Source organism: Erythrolamprus reginae, chromosome 3 (genome assembly GCF_031021105.1).
Source record: "Erythrolamprus reginae isolate rEryReg1 chromosome 3, rEryReg1.hap1, whole genome shotgun sequence".
NCBI lineage: Eukaryota > Metazoa > Chordata > Lepidosauria > Squamata > Dipsadidae > Erythrolamprus > Erythrolamprus reginae.
Genome location: NC_091952.1, coordinates 120524964 through 120542821, shown reverse-complemented (window position 1 = coordinate 120542821; position 17858 = coordinate 120524964). Strand labels below are relative to the sequence as shown.

Genomic DNA, 17858 nt, shown 5'->3' with positions numbered 1-17858 from the left:
TTTTGCCCTCCACAGGTATTGAATTATGGGCACTCAAGCAAGTGTGATACTGCACGCCCACATTCTTTCGGCACCTGAGGGAAAAACGGTTCACCATCACTGATATAGAGCAATAGAGATAGATAGGAGAGATAGATAGAAGAGAGAAAGACAGATGAGGGGGGAAATAGCTAAGAGAGAGAAAGATAGTAGATAAATAAGATACTATAGATACCATAGACCAGGGGTAAGCAAAGTTGGTTCTTCAATGACATGTGGACTTCAATTCCCAGAATTCCTGAGATAACATGACTGGCTCAGGAATTCTGGGAGTTGAAGTCTAGAAGTCATGGAAGAGCTAACTTTGCCTACCCCTGCCGAAGATAGACAGACACACGTATTGGTGGATGCATGTTAAAAGAGAATGAAGCACAAATAATATTTCACATGTTTAATGACATCCATGTGCATTTTAAAGATTTCAATCGACTTTCCCCATGATAACTTATGCTAGTTTAAAGGAGCAATCTAAACATACTTGCTAGGTCTCTGTTCCTTTTTAGTCAAAAATGGGTTTTATTTAGGATCAGGAGAACTAACATAATAGAACTAACTAATAGAACTAACAGATAGATATGTTTTATTTTAATATTAGATTTGTCTCACTGTTATATTGTTTTTGTATTGCTGTTGTGAGCCGCCCCGAGTCTTCGGAGAGGGGCGGCATACAAATCTAATTAATAATAATAATAATAATAATAATAATAATAATAATAATAATAATAATGATAACAACCATTATTTTAATGGATATGAATATTTTAGTATTTATTTTTAATTAGCTAAATTATTTAGATAATTTAATGGCTATGAATGTTTTAGAATTAAGGGGTTTAGTATTGTTTTTACTTTGTTTTATATTGTCGTTCGCCGCTCAGAGTCCAGAAGGAATTGGGCAGCCTATAAATCACAATAATGAATTTTTGACAGCTTTCCCGTATCAGGGACCCTCCGGTTTGGTGCTACCCCACAACACCCATCGTTCCCAGCCCACTTGACCAGGCAAACCACTCAAGGTAAGGACTAAATAGCCTTAACACCCCAGCGCCGTTTAGGAAAGGCGGTGTTTTGCAGCGCACCCCTCCTTCGGCGAGTGATTCACCTGGCGCCTCATTAACGAGCAAAGCTGCGATTGGTGAATTAGAGCGGGCCGTAAAACAGATTTATTTGACACGGAGTTAATGAACCGGGCTTCTATGATTTAAGCCAGCGTTATTAGAGGCTTAATGCAGGCGAAACGACTAGTAGCAACTGGCCGGTGTTTTGAAGGCTTTTCCCAGGACTCCAAAAGAGGGAGAGGCAGCGAGACTTCTCCTGCTCCTCCCGGGGCCGGGAAGAGGAATGGCCGTCGTCGGGCTTGGAGAAGGGGCGTCAAGGCTGCTCTCCGGGCCGGGGCGGGACTAGAAGTTTCGGAGGCCGTCTAAGCCGCAGCGGGCGCCGTCAGCAAGCTTGGCCCCCACGTCCGTCCCTCCCTCTCCAAAGCCCGGCCCGCCCTCGCGCGCCTCCTCGCTCGCTCGCGCCCCACTGGCAAGCCCGGAGCATCCAGCCGAGCGCAAGGAAAGGAGAGCTTCACAGCCGCGCGTCCTCCCCCCCAACCTCGGGCACCGACACCGACCCCACTTCCCGCCGCTGCCATGACCCATTTTAACAAGGGCCCTTCTTACGGGCTCTCCGCCGAGGTGAAGAATAAGGTAAAAAAAAAAAAAAAAGCCGAAGTGGGGGAGAGAAGGGAAGCGCCCGCGGTCAAAGCCCAGACCGCCAGCTCCGCGGCTGGCTTTCTCTCCCGCTTTGTTTGAGCCGCCAGAAAGGGGAGGGGGGAGGAGTGGGATGGAGGCAGGCGCGGGAAGAGTTGAGGGTGGGAAGGAGGGAAGGAAAGGAGCGCTCAGTTACGGCGAGGAGGGGGGGGGGAAATGGAGTCGGTCTCCTACGCCCACCCGCACCCCCTCTTTCCCCACATAGTTTATAGGTCTTGGAAACCCTACTCCTGGTTCGTAGCGTCTTCGATATACTCCCCTCCTCCATTGTTTGGTGGTGGTGGGGCGCAAAGTAAGAGTGGCTTCAAAGGAAGGTGTTTCCTCACATCCCTAAACTGGGCTTTAAATTTGCTGCTTCGGTGTGTGTGTGTGGGGGGGATGAGAAACAGTGTCGGTCTTTATCCCGTATGCTGGGAACCTCGGTGTTGAAATTCCCCTCGCCTCAAATTCGGTTTATGAGGAAACATTCACGCAGACGCTGAGTACCGAGCCAATGCGAGGGGGCGGGGAGGAACCCCCCAAACCAAGCCCGGGTCTTTCTGAGGCTTCCACTCCTGAACACACACAAAAATGGGCTCCCTTGTCTCTCCCCGCCCCCCTTCCCACTCTCCCCACGTAGAAGCCCTGCCGGTCTTTCTCGTTTGCTAGACGCTTCTTCCTGCGGGGCTTACTCATAAGCTAGGACCAGGCGCACCTTTTCTTGTAAAAGATCCGGGACACCCAATAAAGATACATACCCCCCCCCCAACTCCCCGCTTCGCCTTCCCCGGTTCCTTTTCTAATGGAATGCATAGCGCGCGCGCTCCCCCGCGACGTCATCTTCCTGAGGAAAATTACGCTTACCCCGCGATTCTCCTGGCGTCCCCCTGGGTCGCCAGCCCCCCCTTCCCCTCCTTTTACTGGGCCTTCTCTTCCGACCTTCCCCACCGTCTGCTCTTCTCTCTCTCTCTGCGTGCGTGCAAAGAAGGGTGTTAGGGGTCCCCTCCCTATTGCGCGTGGCTTTTCCTGGCCACTCTTGCATTTATTGATTTATTTGGATTTGTATACCGCCCAACTCCCTCAGCACGGGCTGAGGGAGACCTGTTTGTCGTTTGCCGGGCCGACCTGAGGGGGGGGGGGGGGAGACGGGGGAGGGCCTTCTGCTTTCCCTTTAAACTTTTTCTTCTTGGCCTCAGCGTTACCTCCCTGGAGTGGAAAAGTACTTTCCCCCTCAGAAAGAGAAGGCGGGGAGACCAAATAAAAAAAATGGGGGGGGGGGATCCTTTCTTTCCAATTACAGTACTGTACTCTGCGGATGCCGAGGGTTTAATATCTGTCCGGCGAAACCGCCTTGAAGGAAAGAAGAGACAACAACAAAGGCGGCGAAATGCTTTGCTGCCCGGTGGCTTTTTTTTTTAACACTCCCCCCCGTCGGGAGTTTTGAGACGGACTTGACAAACGGGGTGGGTGGGTTGGAGAAGCCCCCCCCTCGTACCCACCCACCCTCGTTTGGAGGACTGGCTCTCCTGCTTGCTTGCCTGTGGGACCCACCCAAGCTCGGGAGGCTGGCGGGAGCGGGAGGTGCTCCCAGCCTACGTGGCTCCGATCTAAGCGCTAGCCAGCGCCAGGCGAGAGAGGATGGTGCGCTGTGGGATGCGGGGGGTGGGGGAACGACACGGATGCGCCGCCTTGCCTTTTCTATCCCCCCTTCTCTCTATATTTCGGTGCTTTGGCTCCAGGGGAAAAAACCCACCAAAAAACCCTCTCTTCCTGACGACCAAGGAAAGCGAGCAATCCAACAACACGACGGAAAGAACAAGCTCCAAAAGCCCCCTCCCCCGTCGTGATTTTAAAAGCGCCGAAAACGGTTGCATTGAGGGCAAGCCTGGTTTCTACTTTTTGAACCGTTTCGGTTTTAAGGTTGCTAAGATTAAAATGTAAATAGAGTAGTTTGTAAACTAGTAGTGTAGATCTGCAGAGAACAGCAGGACCCTGAACTATCCTGCTCCGCCCTTCCCACCCCCACCCCCCCAGTACTGTAACTCATTTAAATCCTTCCATCTTAATCTGTTAGTTTATGGATTTTTTTTAAAAAAAACCCCACTTAAAAAAAACCCCACTTTTATTTGATATGTTACCTAATTTATATTCATTTCCTGCCTTAGGCAGTCATATATTTTCCCAGATAACAGTGATGTCCTGAGCCTGTTCTCAGGGTTTCAAAAGGAATCCTTCCATCTTGAATAGAAAGTTACAGGAAAAGGTAATGAAACTTGGCAGATCTACCCACTCTGTCATGTTAATTTGCTGAACTTCTTTGCTCTGCCAAAACAGATGAGAAGTGTCACCTAAATCTCCCCTCCCCTCCCAGCACTTCCAGCTCAAAACCCCAGCACATTCCAATTGCGTTACATCATAGGGTATTGGGGAGAGCCCAGCCAATCCGTGTGGGTGTTGTGCACAGAATATTCATTGTCTCCATACTGCTGCTCTGAAGTCCAAAGTGGTGGGGAAGGATGGGGGGGAGATACACACAAAGGAAGCTTCTGGGACTTGGGCTTAAGTTTCCTTAAGTCTGCTGGGAAAATGGAGTATTGTGAGATATTCCTACTCTTCCTCTGGAGAAAAAGTGCAGTGGTGGTACCTAATCCCTACACTGTAACATACTCCTGTTGTAATAGTAAGGTGACCCGCATGCATAGAACAGTATGAATTTAACAAAAGTTTTTTAATGTTACAAAATTAAAGTCTTTGGTGATGGAGCAGAAAACTCAAAACATACATGGTTTTCCAACATAGCTTGATCCATCTTGTTTTAATCTTGGGTCACCCAATTCTGGTTATTTTTACTTGTAATTAAATCCCAGCTATTTCAATGGAGGAAGTATGGAGTTTCCTAACTAAACTTCCCCATGTAATTCCCTGTCTAGGATAAGCTGTTTTTGTTCTTTTGTTTTCTGGGCTACCTGTTGGAACAAACATCACTTCTGCTATTGCTAACCTTTAAGATGATTAATTATGTCTCTTTAAGTTTTTAATGCTGCAAATAAAATGGGTTTGTTTCAAATAGTCATTCCAAAATACAGTATAAAGTACTGTATTTGCATACTTTATAGTATAGTAATGTAAGTCTAATACAGTACTTAATTGAAAAATTTCATTCATTGGCATATATTGGAAAAGGAAAGATGTGTGTACTCAGAACACTTCTTAAAGGTTAATTCACTTTTGAGAATTGAATGGATGTTCTTATGTGCAGGAGATACCTAATACACACAACATTTAGAAAATGATACACGTAGTATTATATTTCTCCTCTAAACCTAGGCATTGAAATTCAAAGCAGCTACAAGAAATATAAAACACAAGTGAGTCAAAATAGCCAAGTTTGAAGACTTCTGGTCTAGATGCTTTACCACTCAATTATATACCCTGTTTTCTTCAACAGCAACACATCGTTATATTTAAATATAATTTTTTAATAATGCATGTCAAGTTTAATAATGATAAAATGTTGGAATAAGAAAGCACAGTATGTCATAACAAACTTTCTAGTCCCTGCTTGAAAGTAGAAAACAACTTTTAATCAGCACATCCCAATATTTTTACTGGTATATAAATCCTAACTGAAGTCTCATAACTTAAAAATAGTTTGCTGTGTGACATGAAGGGCTGCAATTTTAAGAAATTTAATTTAACTGGTTGTATGATCCTGACAATATTTGTTGCACTAAGCAATGATGTTTGTACAAAGAAGCTTTTTCAATAATTTTCGGTTTTAAATAAGATTCTTGGTAGAGTAAGAACTATGTATTCATGCAGGAACACCTTAAAGTGGTGCCTGCATTTAAACTATGCCTTTTCATATTTTAAGTTTATAGATTACTCCTCTTTAATCTCTTCATTTCAATGGAATTTATTCTAAGAGGAATTTTGAATCCCAGAGCAAATGGATTTAGTTAGAAATAGATTTGTTACATGTCAACAGAACTTAGAAGCAGGTGTGCAAGAATATTCTTAGTGGAAATTATCGTTTTAATTTGTTAATGCCTGTGCATATGATACTGATCTTATTCAAGAGTTGCCCTTCTGTAGTTAGTTTCTAATAACATGCAATAAAGCAAAATAATAGAAAATGATGAAAGACCATCAAGTTATTGTCTAATTAGACAAAAGTCCTGCGTTTATCCATTTGTAAAGGCTCCTTCAGCAGGATAAAAGCAAATCAAAGAATAATTTGGAAAAAAATCTAATTTATACCTTAAGCCAATGCAGACTGTGGTGTGCCATTAATTTCAGTAATATTAGCCAGAACCCCTTGGTTAAACAGTTGCACGAACAGCTAATAATTGCTGTGATATATAATATCTCAGAATAATTTGGCTAGGATTGGTTAATAATGGCTTACTGTGGTGGAACATTTCATTAATCTCTCTCTCTCTCTCTCTCTCTCTCTCTCTCTCACACACACACACACACACACACACACACACTCAAGCACAAATGATACAGTAGATTACAAAACAGAAAGGGTTTCAAAAAGTCTTTCCAAACATCTAACTTCAGTAATTTGGAAATCCAGTTTCAAATATTGTTACAAGGATAATCATTTGAAGTAAGCTTGTGGTAATATAATGTTAGGCCACATTGTCATAAAAGAATCCAAAAAAGAGTTTTATATACAATGTAGGTTGGAGGGTTTTTTAGGCTAAACTGTGTGTCATGCTTATTAACTGTGATGAGTATTAAAAATATTTCCAGGACCATCACCTCCAGGAAAATCAGTTTTTCCAAGCTATTCTTCCATAGAAAAATTGCCAATACCATGTTTTCCCGAAAATAAGACTCTGTCTTAATTTTTTTTGAACCCTGAAATAAGCGCTTGGCCTTATTTTTGGGGAGGTCTTATTATTTTGGGGCACGTGGAGCAAGACAGGGCTTCTCTTGCTGTCTTACCTGATTTCCCTCTCTGTTTCCCTAACCCTAACTAGAGGAAATGGTGGGGACCGGCTGTGCATGTGTTTAAATATTTTGGGGGAGGGCTTATTTTTGGGAAGAACGTTAGTTCTTTTCTTTGGTGAGGTGAGGGGGAAAGATTGTGCTTCCTGTTGTATGAAGCAGCCTCCTTCCAGCAATTAGATAAGTCTTTGACTGTCTTCCAGAAAATGTTGAAAATAGAGCTTTTCCAGACTGTTTTCACAACAGGATGATGCCATCACTGTGTTTTTTTTGTTGGCGAAGCTCTTATATTTATTTTGATTTGAACTCTAATATAATTATGTTGCTGTCTCCTGCAGGTATTTTTATTTTCTTGATGTATATATGTAATTGTTGTGAATTGTCAGGAGTCCAAAATAAGACATCCCATATAATAAGCCCAATCCGGTTTGAGAGAGGTGGGGAGGGGAGGAGAGAGAGAAAATATATATAGCCTTTGTATGTATTATGTAACAGAGTCCCCTGCAACCCTTTCTAAAGAACAGAGATGCTAGGGAAAGTATTTGCTAGCAACTTATGAGGGCTCTCTTAGCAGGTTTTTTTCCAGCTGAATCCATATACAGTGATACCTTGTCTTACAAATCCCTCGTCATGCAAACTTTTTGAGATACGAGGGTTTAAGATTTTTTTGCCTCTTCTTCTGAACTATTTTCACCTTATGAACCTAAGCCGCCGCTGCTGGCATGCCCCGCCTTCAGACTTCCATTGCCAGCCGAAGGCTCCCCTCTTTGGGAAACCCCACCTCCAGACTTACGTTGCCAGCGAAGTGCCCGTTTTTGCACTGCTGGGATTCCCCTGAGGCTCCCTTCCATGGGAAACCCCACCTCCAGACTTCCGTGTTTTTGCAATGCTACAGGGGAATCCCAGCAGCACAAAAACGGGCACTTCACTGGCAAGTCTGGAGGTGGGGTTTCCCATGGAGGGGAGCCTCAGGGGAACCCCAGCAGCGCAAAAACGGGCGCTTCAGCTGGCAAAAGGGGTGAGTTTTGAGCTTGCACGCATTAATTGCTTTTCCATTGATTCCTATGGGAAACGTTTCACCCTATGAACTTTTCACCTTAAGAAACCTCATTGCGGAACCAATTAAGTTCGTAAGACAAGGTATCACTGTATTTAAGTAGTAACAGCACTTAGACTTATATGGCATTTTGCAGTGCTTTACAACCCTCTCTTAAGTGGTTTACAGAGTCAGCCTATTGCTCCCAACAATCTGGTCCTCATTTTACTAACCTTTGAAGATTGAGATGATCAGGATTGAACTCCTGGCTGTGAGTGGAGTTAGCCTGCAATATTGCATTCTAACCACTGCACCATCCGAACAACCCATATTCCCCACCTGAATTTTGTCCTGTATGTAGGAGAGAAGACTCTTGCAATGTCCAAACCAGACAATGACCATTCCTCCCCTACAAAAGAAAAAACAACAAAGGAAAGAAATAATATGGTACTAATTTAATAATTGTTTATTTTCCTTTTTATGATTGTTTTTCTATGCCTGATGCTAAGACTGGAGGTGCTGTAGCACTCATGTATAGAGTTCTGATCATATCAGAACATGTCTAAATAAATTATCCAGGTTTAAATCTTGTCTTCTGAAGTTAATACTGAGTTGGACAGTGATGGCGAACCTTTTTTTCCTCGAGTGCCGAAAGAGCATGCACGTGCGCTATCACCAGGGGTGGGCTACTAGCCAGAGTGGGGGAACACCCATTCTGTTGCTGGCAATGGAGCGCATAGCCTCGCTCCATTGCTGTCTGGCGTGCATGCGCCCTGCATGCCTACCAGCATGAGTCCAGTAAAAATTACCGGGTTTTTTGCTTCCACGCCTGCGCGGAAGCAAGGAAACCAGGAATATTTCCTGCCAGAAAGAGAGCCAAATCTTGCTGCTGTGCCTAGAGCAACAGCTGGAGCTGGCAGCAAAAGCGGTCTGCCCCAGCTCTGACCATGTGGCCTACTCTTTGACCTCCCAGGCTGAAGGAGAGATGCCTGCAGCGCGGGAGAGCACAGAATAGGCCGCACGGCCAGAATTGGGGCTACCCGACCTGCTCCCTGTGCCATGGCCCCTTCAGGAGGTGATCCGGGTAAGCAGGGATGAGGGGTGTGGTGGAGGAGTGGGGAGAAGTGAGAGGAAGTGGGGTGGCGGGGGGAGGGAGGGTGAGTGGTACGGCGGGGTGGGCAGGGCGAAAGGCGGCTGCAGCTGCAGGGAGCTTCTGCTGTGAAAGGCGTGGCAGGTGGGCAGGGCAAAAGGCGGCTGTGTCTGCAGGGAGCCGCTGCCGTGAGAGGCGTGGCGGATGGGTTAAATGCGGCTGTGGCTGCAGAGAGACGCTTTCGCAAGAGGTGTGACAGGCGGCAGGGTGAAAGGTGGCGGTGGCTGCAGAGAGCTGCTGCCATGAGAGGAGTGGCGGGCAGCAGGGCGAAAGGCAGTGGTGGCTGCAGAGAGCAGGTGCCATGAGAGGCGCGGAGGATGGGCAGGGCAAAAGGTGGCAGGGAGCCGCCGTGACATGTGTGGGGGGTGAACGGTGGAGGGCAGCGGTGAGTGGCCACTTACCTTTTTTTAGCCTATTTCCGGGGTTTTCGCTTCTGCGCATGCGCAGAAGGAAAAAAACCCTGGAAATCTCATCTTCATATGAGATTCGGCTTCTGCGCATGCGCAGAAGTCAAATCCCGCACAGGACGCATGCATGTGGGGTACACACACGCAGGGCATAGGGGAACACAGTGACCGCACACACGCTTCCAGCCCATTCCTGTAGGGCTGGGAATGGTAGCCCGTCACTGGCTATTGCGCATGCACGAGTGCCCACAGCCATAACTCAAAGCTTGAGGAGGATGAAAACAGCTTTCCCGATCCCCTGGAAGATGTCTGGAGGTCGGAAATGGCTGTTTCCCAACTTCTGATGGGCCCAATAGGCTTGTGTTTTGCCCTTCCCAGGCTCCAAAGGCTTTCCTGGAGCCAGGGGAGGATAAAAACGCCCTCCCCAATCCTCCCAGAAGCTCCCTGGAAGCCAAAAATACCCTCCCAGAGCCCCTGTGTGAGCCAAAAATCAGCTGGCTAGCACACACATGCATGTTGGAGGTGAGCTAGGGCAACAGCGCATGTGCCAACAGAAATAGCTCCGCGTGCCACCTTTGGCACCCATGTTATAGGTTTGCCATCACTGCAGTAGGACTTAAGAATCTGATTATAATGAGTGTTTGACTACAACTGGGAGATTCATAAGATTCAAGTCACAGTCAGTCATGAAATTTACTGAATGGCTTTGGGCTAGGATAAGAGGATAAAATTAGAGTGGGAATATTATGTGTGTTGCTGCTAATTCCTAAGGAAAGGCAGGATATAAACACAACAAATAAATTAGCTCATTAGAGAGCCCAGATTATATCCTCCTTGGACATGCCTCAAGAACTAGCAATTACATAAGCTGTCCTCTGGCTAGAGCTGCTTTTAACAGTATTAGTAAACGGCTGTCCTATCACAGATAAGCTGCAGCACATTTTAGACACTCACGTGTAAAGGGAATAAATAACTAATCTTGTAGTTTCAAATGTGCATTTGAAGCTTAGTAGTGAGAGAACCTGTTGTAGTTTTAAGCTTTATGTCCATATACATTTGACCCTGGAAAGATCTTTGCTCAGGCTAGAGTTTTAAAGGTATTTTGGTTTGTTCCCACTCAAAAGAAAACACAAAAACAGAATTGCAAGGAACCTTGGAAGTCTTCTAGTCCAGTGTTGAAGATACAGTGATCCCTCGAGTTTCGCGATCTCAATCTTCGCGAAACGCTATATCGTTATTTTTCCCACCCGATGACGTCACTCTCTTCCTTCCTTTCTCATCTTTCTTTCTGTCTCTCTTTCTCTATCTTGCTTCTTCCTCTCTCACACTCTCTTCCTCCCTCTCTCATCTCTTTCTTTCCTTCTCTCTCTTTCTCTATCTCTCCCCCTCTTGCTGGTGGGCGGGCGGGCGAGCGGGGGCATCAGCGAGGAGCCGGGGTTTCCCCTTTGCGTGGGTGGCGGGGAAACCCTGATCTTCGTCTGCTCCCTGCTGCTGCAGCAGCAGCAAGCAGACGAAGATCGGGGTTTCCCCGCCGCCCACGCAAAGGGGAAAGCCCGATTCGGCTCCTCGCTGCTGCCGCGGCCGCCCAGCATCTGATCTGCTCGGCGGCAGCAGCGAGGAGCCGAATCGGGCTTTCCCCGCCGCCCACGCAAAGGGGAAAGCCCGATTCGGCTCCTCGCTGCTGCCGCGGCCGCCCAGCATCTGATCTGCTCGGCGGCAGCAGCGAGGAGCCGAATCGGGCTTTCCCCGCCACCCACGCAAAGGGGAAAGCCCGATTCGGCTCCTCGCTGCTGCCGCCGCCGAGCAGATCAGCTGCTGGGCGGCCGCAGCAGCAGCGAGCAGACGAAGATCCGGGTTTCCCCGCCGCCCACGCAAACTCCACCATCTGCGCATGCGCGGCCATGGAAAAAGGGTGCACATGCGCAGATGGTGTTTTTACTTCCGCAACCCTACATCGCGAAAAATCGATTATCGCGAGGGGTCTTGGAACGGAACCCTCACGATAATCGAGGGGTCACTGCATTCGCTGGCTGGGGAATTCTGGGAGTTGAAGTCCAGATCTCTTCCAGTTGCCAAGGTTGGGAAACACTGTTCTAGTCCAACCACACTCCTGAGAGGGGGGCGGCATATAAATCTAATTAATAATAATAATAATAATAATAATAATAATAATAATAATAATAACAACAACAACAACAACAATAACAACAACAACAACAACAACAATAATAATAATAATAATAAATTAGTAATAACAAGACAGGAACAGCAACAACCCCTTGCTCAACAAAACAGAATATAAAACGGACTTCCAAGACTCCAATTGGATTTTGAAACAGTTTCATAAATTCATGTCCCAAAATGAAGTTGCTCCTAGAAGAGGGAGTAATGAAGAAGGACCAGTGATTCACTTGTATAAGAAAGAAATTTCTTTATATACTTCAACCACAATGCGGAAAAATGTAGAAACAACACTGTGAATGATGACCATAGGCAGTCATGATGATCATTATTAGTAATCTTTTCTTCTCATGGATTTTTAAATTCCGTAGCTGACTGCAAAAGTCCAGTGGGAGCATATGATCTGAATCAAAAATCTCCCCCCCCCTCCCACAAACACAGCTAGGTTTTTCCTAGCGAAGTGCTACCTGTATGTAGTACTTACTCATAATATTGCATTCTTTTGAGCTGTTGTGAGAGCAGGACCTGTGGAACGAGCAGCAGGAGTTCACCCCTTCTTGGGGAGCTGGGCTTGAACGGCCAGAGTGCAGATCATTTCGGGCCACACTTTCAGGGTCATTAAGTCTCTGCGCCACCATTTCCCCTAGGACAGTGATGGCAAACCTATGGCACGCTTGCCACAGATGGTATGTGGAGCCATATCTGAGGGCATGTGAGGCATTGCCCTATGTCAGCTCCAGCGTGCATGCACTCTGGCCAGCTGATTTTCAGCCTTTTTGGCTGTTTTTGCTGTCCCCACAATGAAAACAGCCCAACGTGCCAGCCGGAAGTTCACTTGTGTGTTTACTCCCAGCTTCCTTTTCACTGTCAGAGGTCTTCAGGAACTTCTTTGGCTTTGGACAGTTGCAGCCAGGCCTCTCACATCTCGGTCCATTTCTTCTGCAGCCAGGAAGGCTTTCCTGAAGGTCTCTGCAGCCGATAAAAGAACTCCAGATTGATCCGGAACTCTGTTATAAGCTGCAGAGGCCTTTCCTAAAGGCCTTTGCTTAAAGGCCTCTCTAGTCGATAACAGAGCTCCGGATTGATTTGGAGCTCTGTTATGAGCTACCGAGGCCTTCAGGAAAGCCTTCTCGGCTGCAGAAGAAACGGGCCAACGTGCACGAGGCCTGGTTGCAACTATCTGAAGTAGTAGGGCAGCTCCACTTCCTTGTGTTTCTGAATTTCCAATTGGCCTGTTGATGCATTTTTTGCCATCCCCAGGCTTTAGGAGGCTTTCCTGAATCCTGGGGAGAGTGAAAAACAGTCCAACGGACTTACTGGAAGTCAGGAAGCTTTAGAGAGGCCTGTGCACATGTGTTGGGGAGGGCAGCTGTGTGCATTATGGGTGTGGGCAAACACATGCACACTATTGTAGGTGCATGCACCTTTTTGGCACCTGAGCTGGAAAAGGTTCACCATCATTGCCCTAGGACAGGGGTAGGCAAAGTTGGCTCTCCTATGACATGTGGACTTCAACTCCCAGAATTCCTGACCTAGCATGATTGGCTCAGGAATTCTGGGAGTTGAAGTCCGCAAGTGATAGAAGAGCCAATTTTGCCTACCCCTGCCCTAGGACTACAGAAAGTAGCCATTAAAGACACTTTCTTCCTTCACAAGATACTTTGTAGATTCTGAAAAATACAAAATGAAGACCCTTGGAATGACATATGATTTGTGGATTACAGAGGCTTAATGTGTAGTTTATAGGTCTGATGTCTACTGGATGGGAGAAAAAAAGGTCTGCACTAGTTTGCAAAACCCTATAATAAGAAGTGAAGCTTCTGTTGCAGCAATCAACTAGCAAAGCTTAATTCGGTTCTCTTTACTTCCTATAAAGTAGCTGCTTTTACACTATCTTCTCTTAAGCCAGTGAAAGCCATCAAGCTTCAAACTAAGAGAGTGTAAAGGTAGCCTTCAACTTACAGCAGCAGTCATGCCCAGAATTGCTGACCATAGTCATAACTTATGGTTATAAGTTGAGGCATTACGCCACTAGGACCTTTTTAATTAAAAAAAAATCAGCAATCCTTCAGCAAATACATTTTTCCCAATAGGATTCCCCCTCCTCCAAAAATTGGAAGTGAATGGCAAAAACATTGCAGGTTGTGGTCATGTAACTGTGAGACAGTGCAAATGGCTATAAAGGGGAAAAGTGTATGTATGTATGTGTATACACACACACACACACACACATACACACAAATATAATGAGCATATAAAGTTGGAAGATAAAAACTGTGCATATGTAATTGTTTTGTTAAGGTTAGGGTTGTGTAAAAAATATATTGACCCAGTCATTACACTGTCCACCAAATATATATCAAAGGAAAACTGCAAATAAAACATATACAAAAATAATAATAATGAGCCAGTTTTCAAGTGCTGCAAATGCAATCATGTGACCACATGGAGAGTGTAACCCATCAAAACTGGGTTACGAGTAGCTCTGGGGAGATCTGTTGCAGCTTTGAATAGTTGTTAAGTGAAGAGTCATAAGTTGAGGATTACCTGTGATTTATTCCGAAACCAGCAATTATTTGACTTTGTTTTTGGTAGGAGACAGCAACAGAGAACAGGCTTGTTTTATAATCACTGATTCCCAGAGCTTGCTCTGACATTAAACAGAGGTGGATTTAAAAATCTCTAAATATTTGGACTCAGTTTATGTATAACATATCCTAAAAGGAAGAAACTGTCAATAACAGCTTAAAAAAAGGGAATGCATTCTGTCAATGTGAGTGGCAACCCATCACTGGCTCAGTTAAATATTGGTTTTACTACTTCTTGGTAACAGTCACAAGCACTTGATTAATGTGAACACCATGCTGCAACTGACTCAGATTACGAATTATGCATACCTGTGATATAAGTACAGTATACGCTTATTTTACACAACAGCAAGTGTAATTTGTAGCTATCAAGATAATTGTGTGGTTGCCTACATGCATATTAAAGTAATCATATTTAACTGTAAGTAGATCCACTCTGTAGTAGTTTTTTCTGTGTTGTTGAAGAGAAACACGCAACTTTCTTGATATACATGTTACTGAATTGCAGGAGGATTATTGGATTATTTTGATTAGCAATCTTATATATGTTTATGCTACCCATTTATTCTGGTTTCCCAAAAGGTGGCAAAGGACGTGTCTAGTTTTCGTGCTTTCAGTGTAGCTTCAGTATAAAAATTTCAAAAGAAGAATCTCAAAATTAATAGCGTACAAAATGGCATATATCAAATAAAATGTTACTTTCAATGTCATGGTGTTGCTTGACCACAGGAGCGAAAGCACATTTTCTAATTTTTTAAAATAATTTAATTAATTTAATTTTTAAATAATTTAATTTTTAAATAATTAAATGTAGTAATAATTTAATATATTTTTAAGTTATTAATTTATATTAATAAAAATCTATTCTGCCTTTGACACAGTACAGTACCTTGTTTATGTTCTTTATATTGCAACATTTCATTCATAGACCCATTTCTGTAATTGTTTCATTCCTATTATGTGAGTCAAAGGATCGTGGTCAGCTTCTCCTCTGTTTCCCAATGTAATTTCTCATCCAGTCCAACGAAGTGGGTTTTTCTTGTGTTATTAAATTGAAAAATAAGGGTGAGAAGATCCTTGTTGTATAGTGTTTAAGGTACTGGACCAGGATTAAGGAGGCAGAGTCTTAGCTCTCCTTCTCAGCTATGGAATTTTAGGGCTATTCTTAGTGAAGCATATTTCATAAATTTATTGTTGTTTAAAAGGTAAGAGTCAGAGGTTGTCACTGGAGGTTTTAAAGAAGAGACTGTACAGCCATTTGTCTGAAATAGTATAGGGCAGTGATGGTGAACCTTTTAGAGACCAAGTGCCCAACTGCAATGCAAAACCCACTTATTTATCGCAAAATGCCAACACGGCAATTTAACTTGAATAATGATGGGAGTGTAGTGCAGTAGCCTCTGGAGAGCCATTGCACCCCCCTTCCCTCCCTCCCTCCTTTGATTTCACCTTCCTTCCTTTAATCCTGTATATTATGTTTCGTTATTGTTAGTATTTATTAAAGAGTGCTGTGTAACTCAGAAGCTCTCAGCAAAAATAACAGCAGATGTTGTTTGTGGCTCAAGCTATCCTGGGCTGTTATTTACATACACACACAAAACACATACACACACACATTTTTGTTCCATTTTCTCTGAGTGCTTGGGAAAGGAACATCTTTTCCCCATCCCTTTCTTTAATAATCAGGACTTTGCACCTGTGCGAGATTTAAACACACATTTTGCGGAGTGCCTCTCTGCCGTATGCCAAAAGAAAAGCCAGCCAAGCTTCTCCTACAAGAAACCCCCCTATCCTTTCCCCTTCCCCTTCCCCCCACTCAATCCCACTTCAGGACAGAGGAACGTGTGGTGGAAATGTCTGTGGGGGTGACGTTGGAGCATGCCTTCTGACCCTCCGGTGCTCAGCCCGCAACATTCCGCTCCTCTGGGGCCTTACTTTCTGAGAAGTGGGGGAACCAGTCCTGATGCCTCCATTGCCTCCCCCTGCTGTGGCCCCAGCCATCACTGCTCAGCTTCTTCAAAAGTGTGGCAGCTTGCTTCCGGAGTGCCAAAGAGTGTCCACCTATGAGAGCTGGGCCAGGCCTCTCCACCATCTGACTCACCAATGGGGTGCTTCTGCTGATCCAGCTGCCCTCCTCCCACTGGGCTTTTGTGCTCAGCCAGGGGAGGGTAGTGCTTCTTCATGCTGCCCTCTTCTTTCTCTTGGCCATGCTGAGGGAGGAGGAAGGCCGGGCTTGAGGAATGGTGCCCACCCTGCAAGATCTGCCCACACCATTCTCTCCCAGCTCCCTTTGCTAGTGGCAACAGCAAATTCCATAACGAAGGCAAAATCCTGTTGCCGCACAAAGACAAGTACAGAGGCGCTTCGCTCCCACATTAAGGTTCCGCCCATTGTCACTGCTGCGACAAGGCTACAGCTCTTTAATCCCCGTGCCATGACAGGGCCACAGGGAGCTGCAGCTTGTGCATCATAAATGTGACAGCATCATAAAAGTATGTTCTGCACAATGTTTGTTTCCATATTTTACATGTAGTGTTCAATAACTTCAGTTGGAGGGCTGTAATAAATTAATAGATATAGCATCCATAAAGGATAAGAAACCTAAGAAAAACTTGGTATATGGAGTCAGATGATTGAAAAACTGAATCTTGTATAGCATAACTGGGATGGGAAACATTATTTTGTTGTGGAAAATTTCTAATATTTTTTTAAAAACCCATGTTACTTAGTAACATTTACTATGATGTTGAAAAGTAAAATTCAGAAACATATTGCTTTAAATCTGATGTCTTGTGTTATATTTGTGAGGAAGGCTTAAAATAAAGTATAGGCAACAGGGAGGTGTTGGACTCTGTACAAGACAGTTGGATTGGCAATATATAAGCAATCTAACAATGGATGTATATATGTATTGAAGTACTACAGCTTTAAGAGGTAGTGTTGTAAATTGCCCTAAGAGGGAGCCAGAAAGCCTAATTCTCTCTCTTTGCTCTTTCTGTTCTTTCTGCTGATTCGCTGTGACTGATGTAGTAAGCTCTGTGTTAGTTTGATGTATTTGTAAGCTGTAAAGTATGTCTGATATGTAAGACAAAGACAGGTTTGTAATATAATTATTATATTGAGAGATACTGACTGATTTGAATGTGTATGACCGGGCTGCTTAACTTGATTGTACTATTTCTACAGTAAACACTAATTGAACTTTAATGTATGTTTTGTATGCCTGAATAAGTACTACTCATGTACAGTGTCCCCTCTAATTTTTTGGGGGGGTGGGCAGAAAAGTATAGTGTCTGAGCCGCAGTCCCTTTGGTACTGGGCGGCACAGAAATATTAAATAAATAAACAAACAAACAAACAAATAAAAAACCCACCCTGTTTTGCCGCAGAGAATTTCAAAATAAAATACTGTACTGTGTGTCCATAACAGTGAGCTCATAATAGGGCAACTCTATCAATATCAAAATGCCACTTAAATAGTTGAGCTAGTTTCAAACTAGATTTTGATTTTCTTTCTCTCTTCCTTACTCCCATTCTTTTTCTTTCTCTTTTCCTTCCTCTCTTTTTTCTATCTGTTTCTCTCTCTTCCTCTCTCTCTCCTTCCCTCTCACTCTTTCCCTCTCGGCTTCTGGGCAGGTTTGGAAAACTCTGAGTTGATGATGATTTTTAAGTGAGCGATTGCTCACTGCTCAGCTTAGAGGGAACTATGCTCATGTATCCTGGACATATGCTGGAATTCCACGTTTCCTTTGTGCATGTCCTTGG

The 17858-nt window shown here is 44.5% G+C and overlaps 1 protein-coding gene across 1 annotated transcript in view; it reads left to right on the top strand.

The window, feature by feature from the left end:
- The first annotated feature begins 1092 nt into the window (after positions 1 to 1092).
- Positions 1093 to 17858, top strand: part of CNN3 (calponin 3) — a 43065-nt gene continuing 26299 nt past the window's right edge. Inside the window, exon 1 of the mRNA XM_070746522.1 lies at positions 1093 to 1730. Within this exon, the coding sequence (XP_070602623.1) occupies positions 1674 to 1730 (57 nt within the window). The 5' untranslated portion in view covers positions 1093 to 1673. The remainder of the gene's footprint in view (positions 1731 to 17858) is intronic.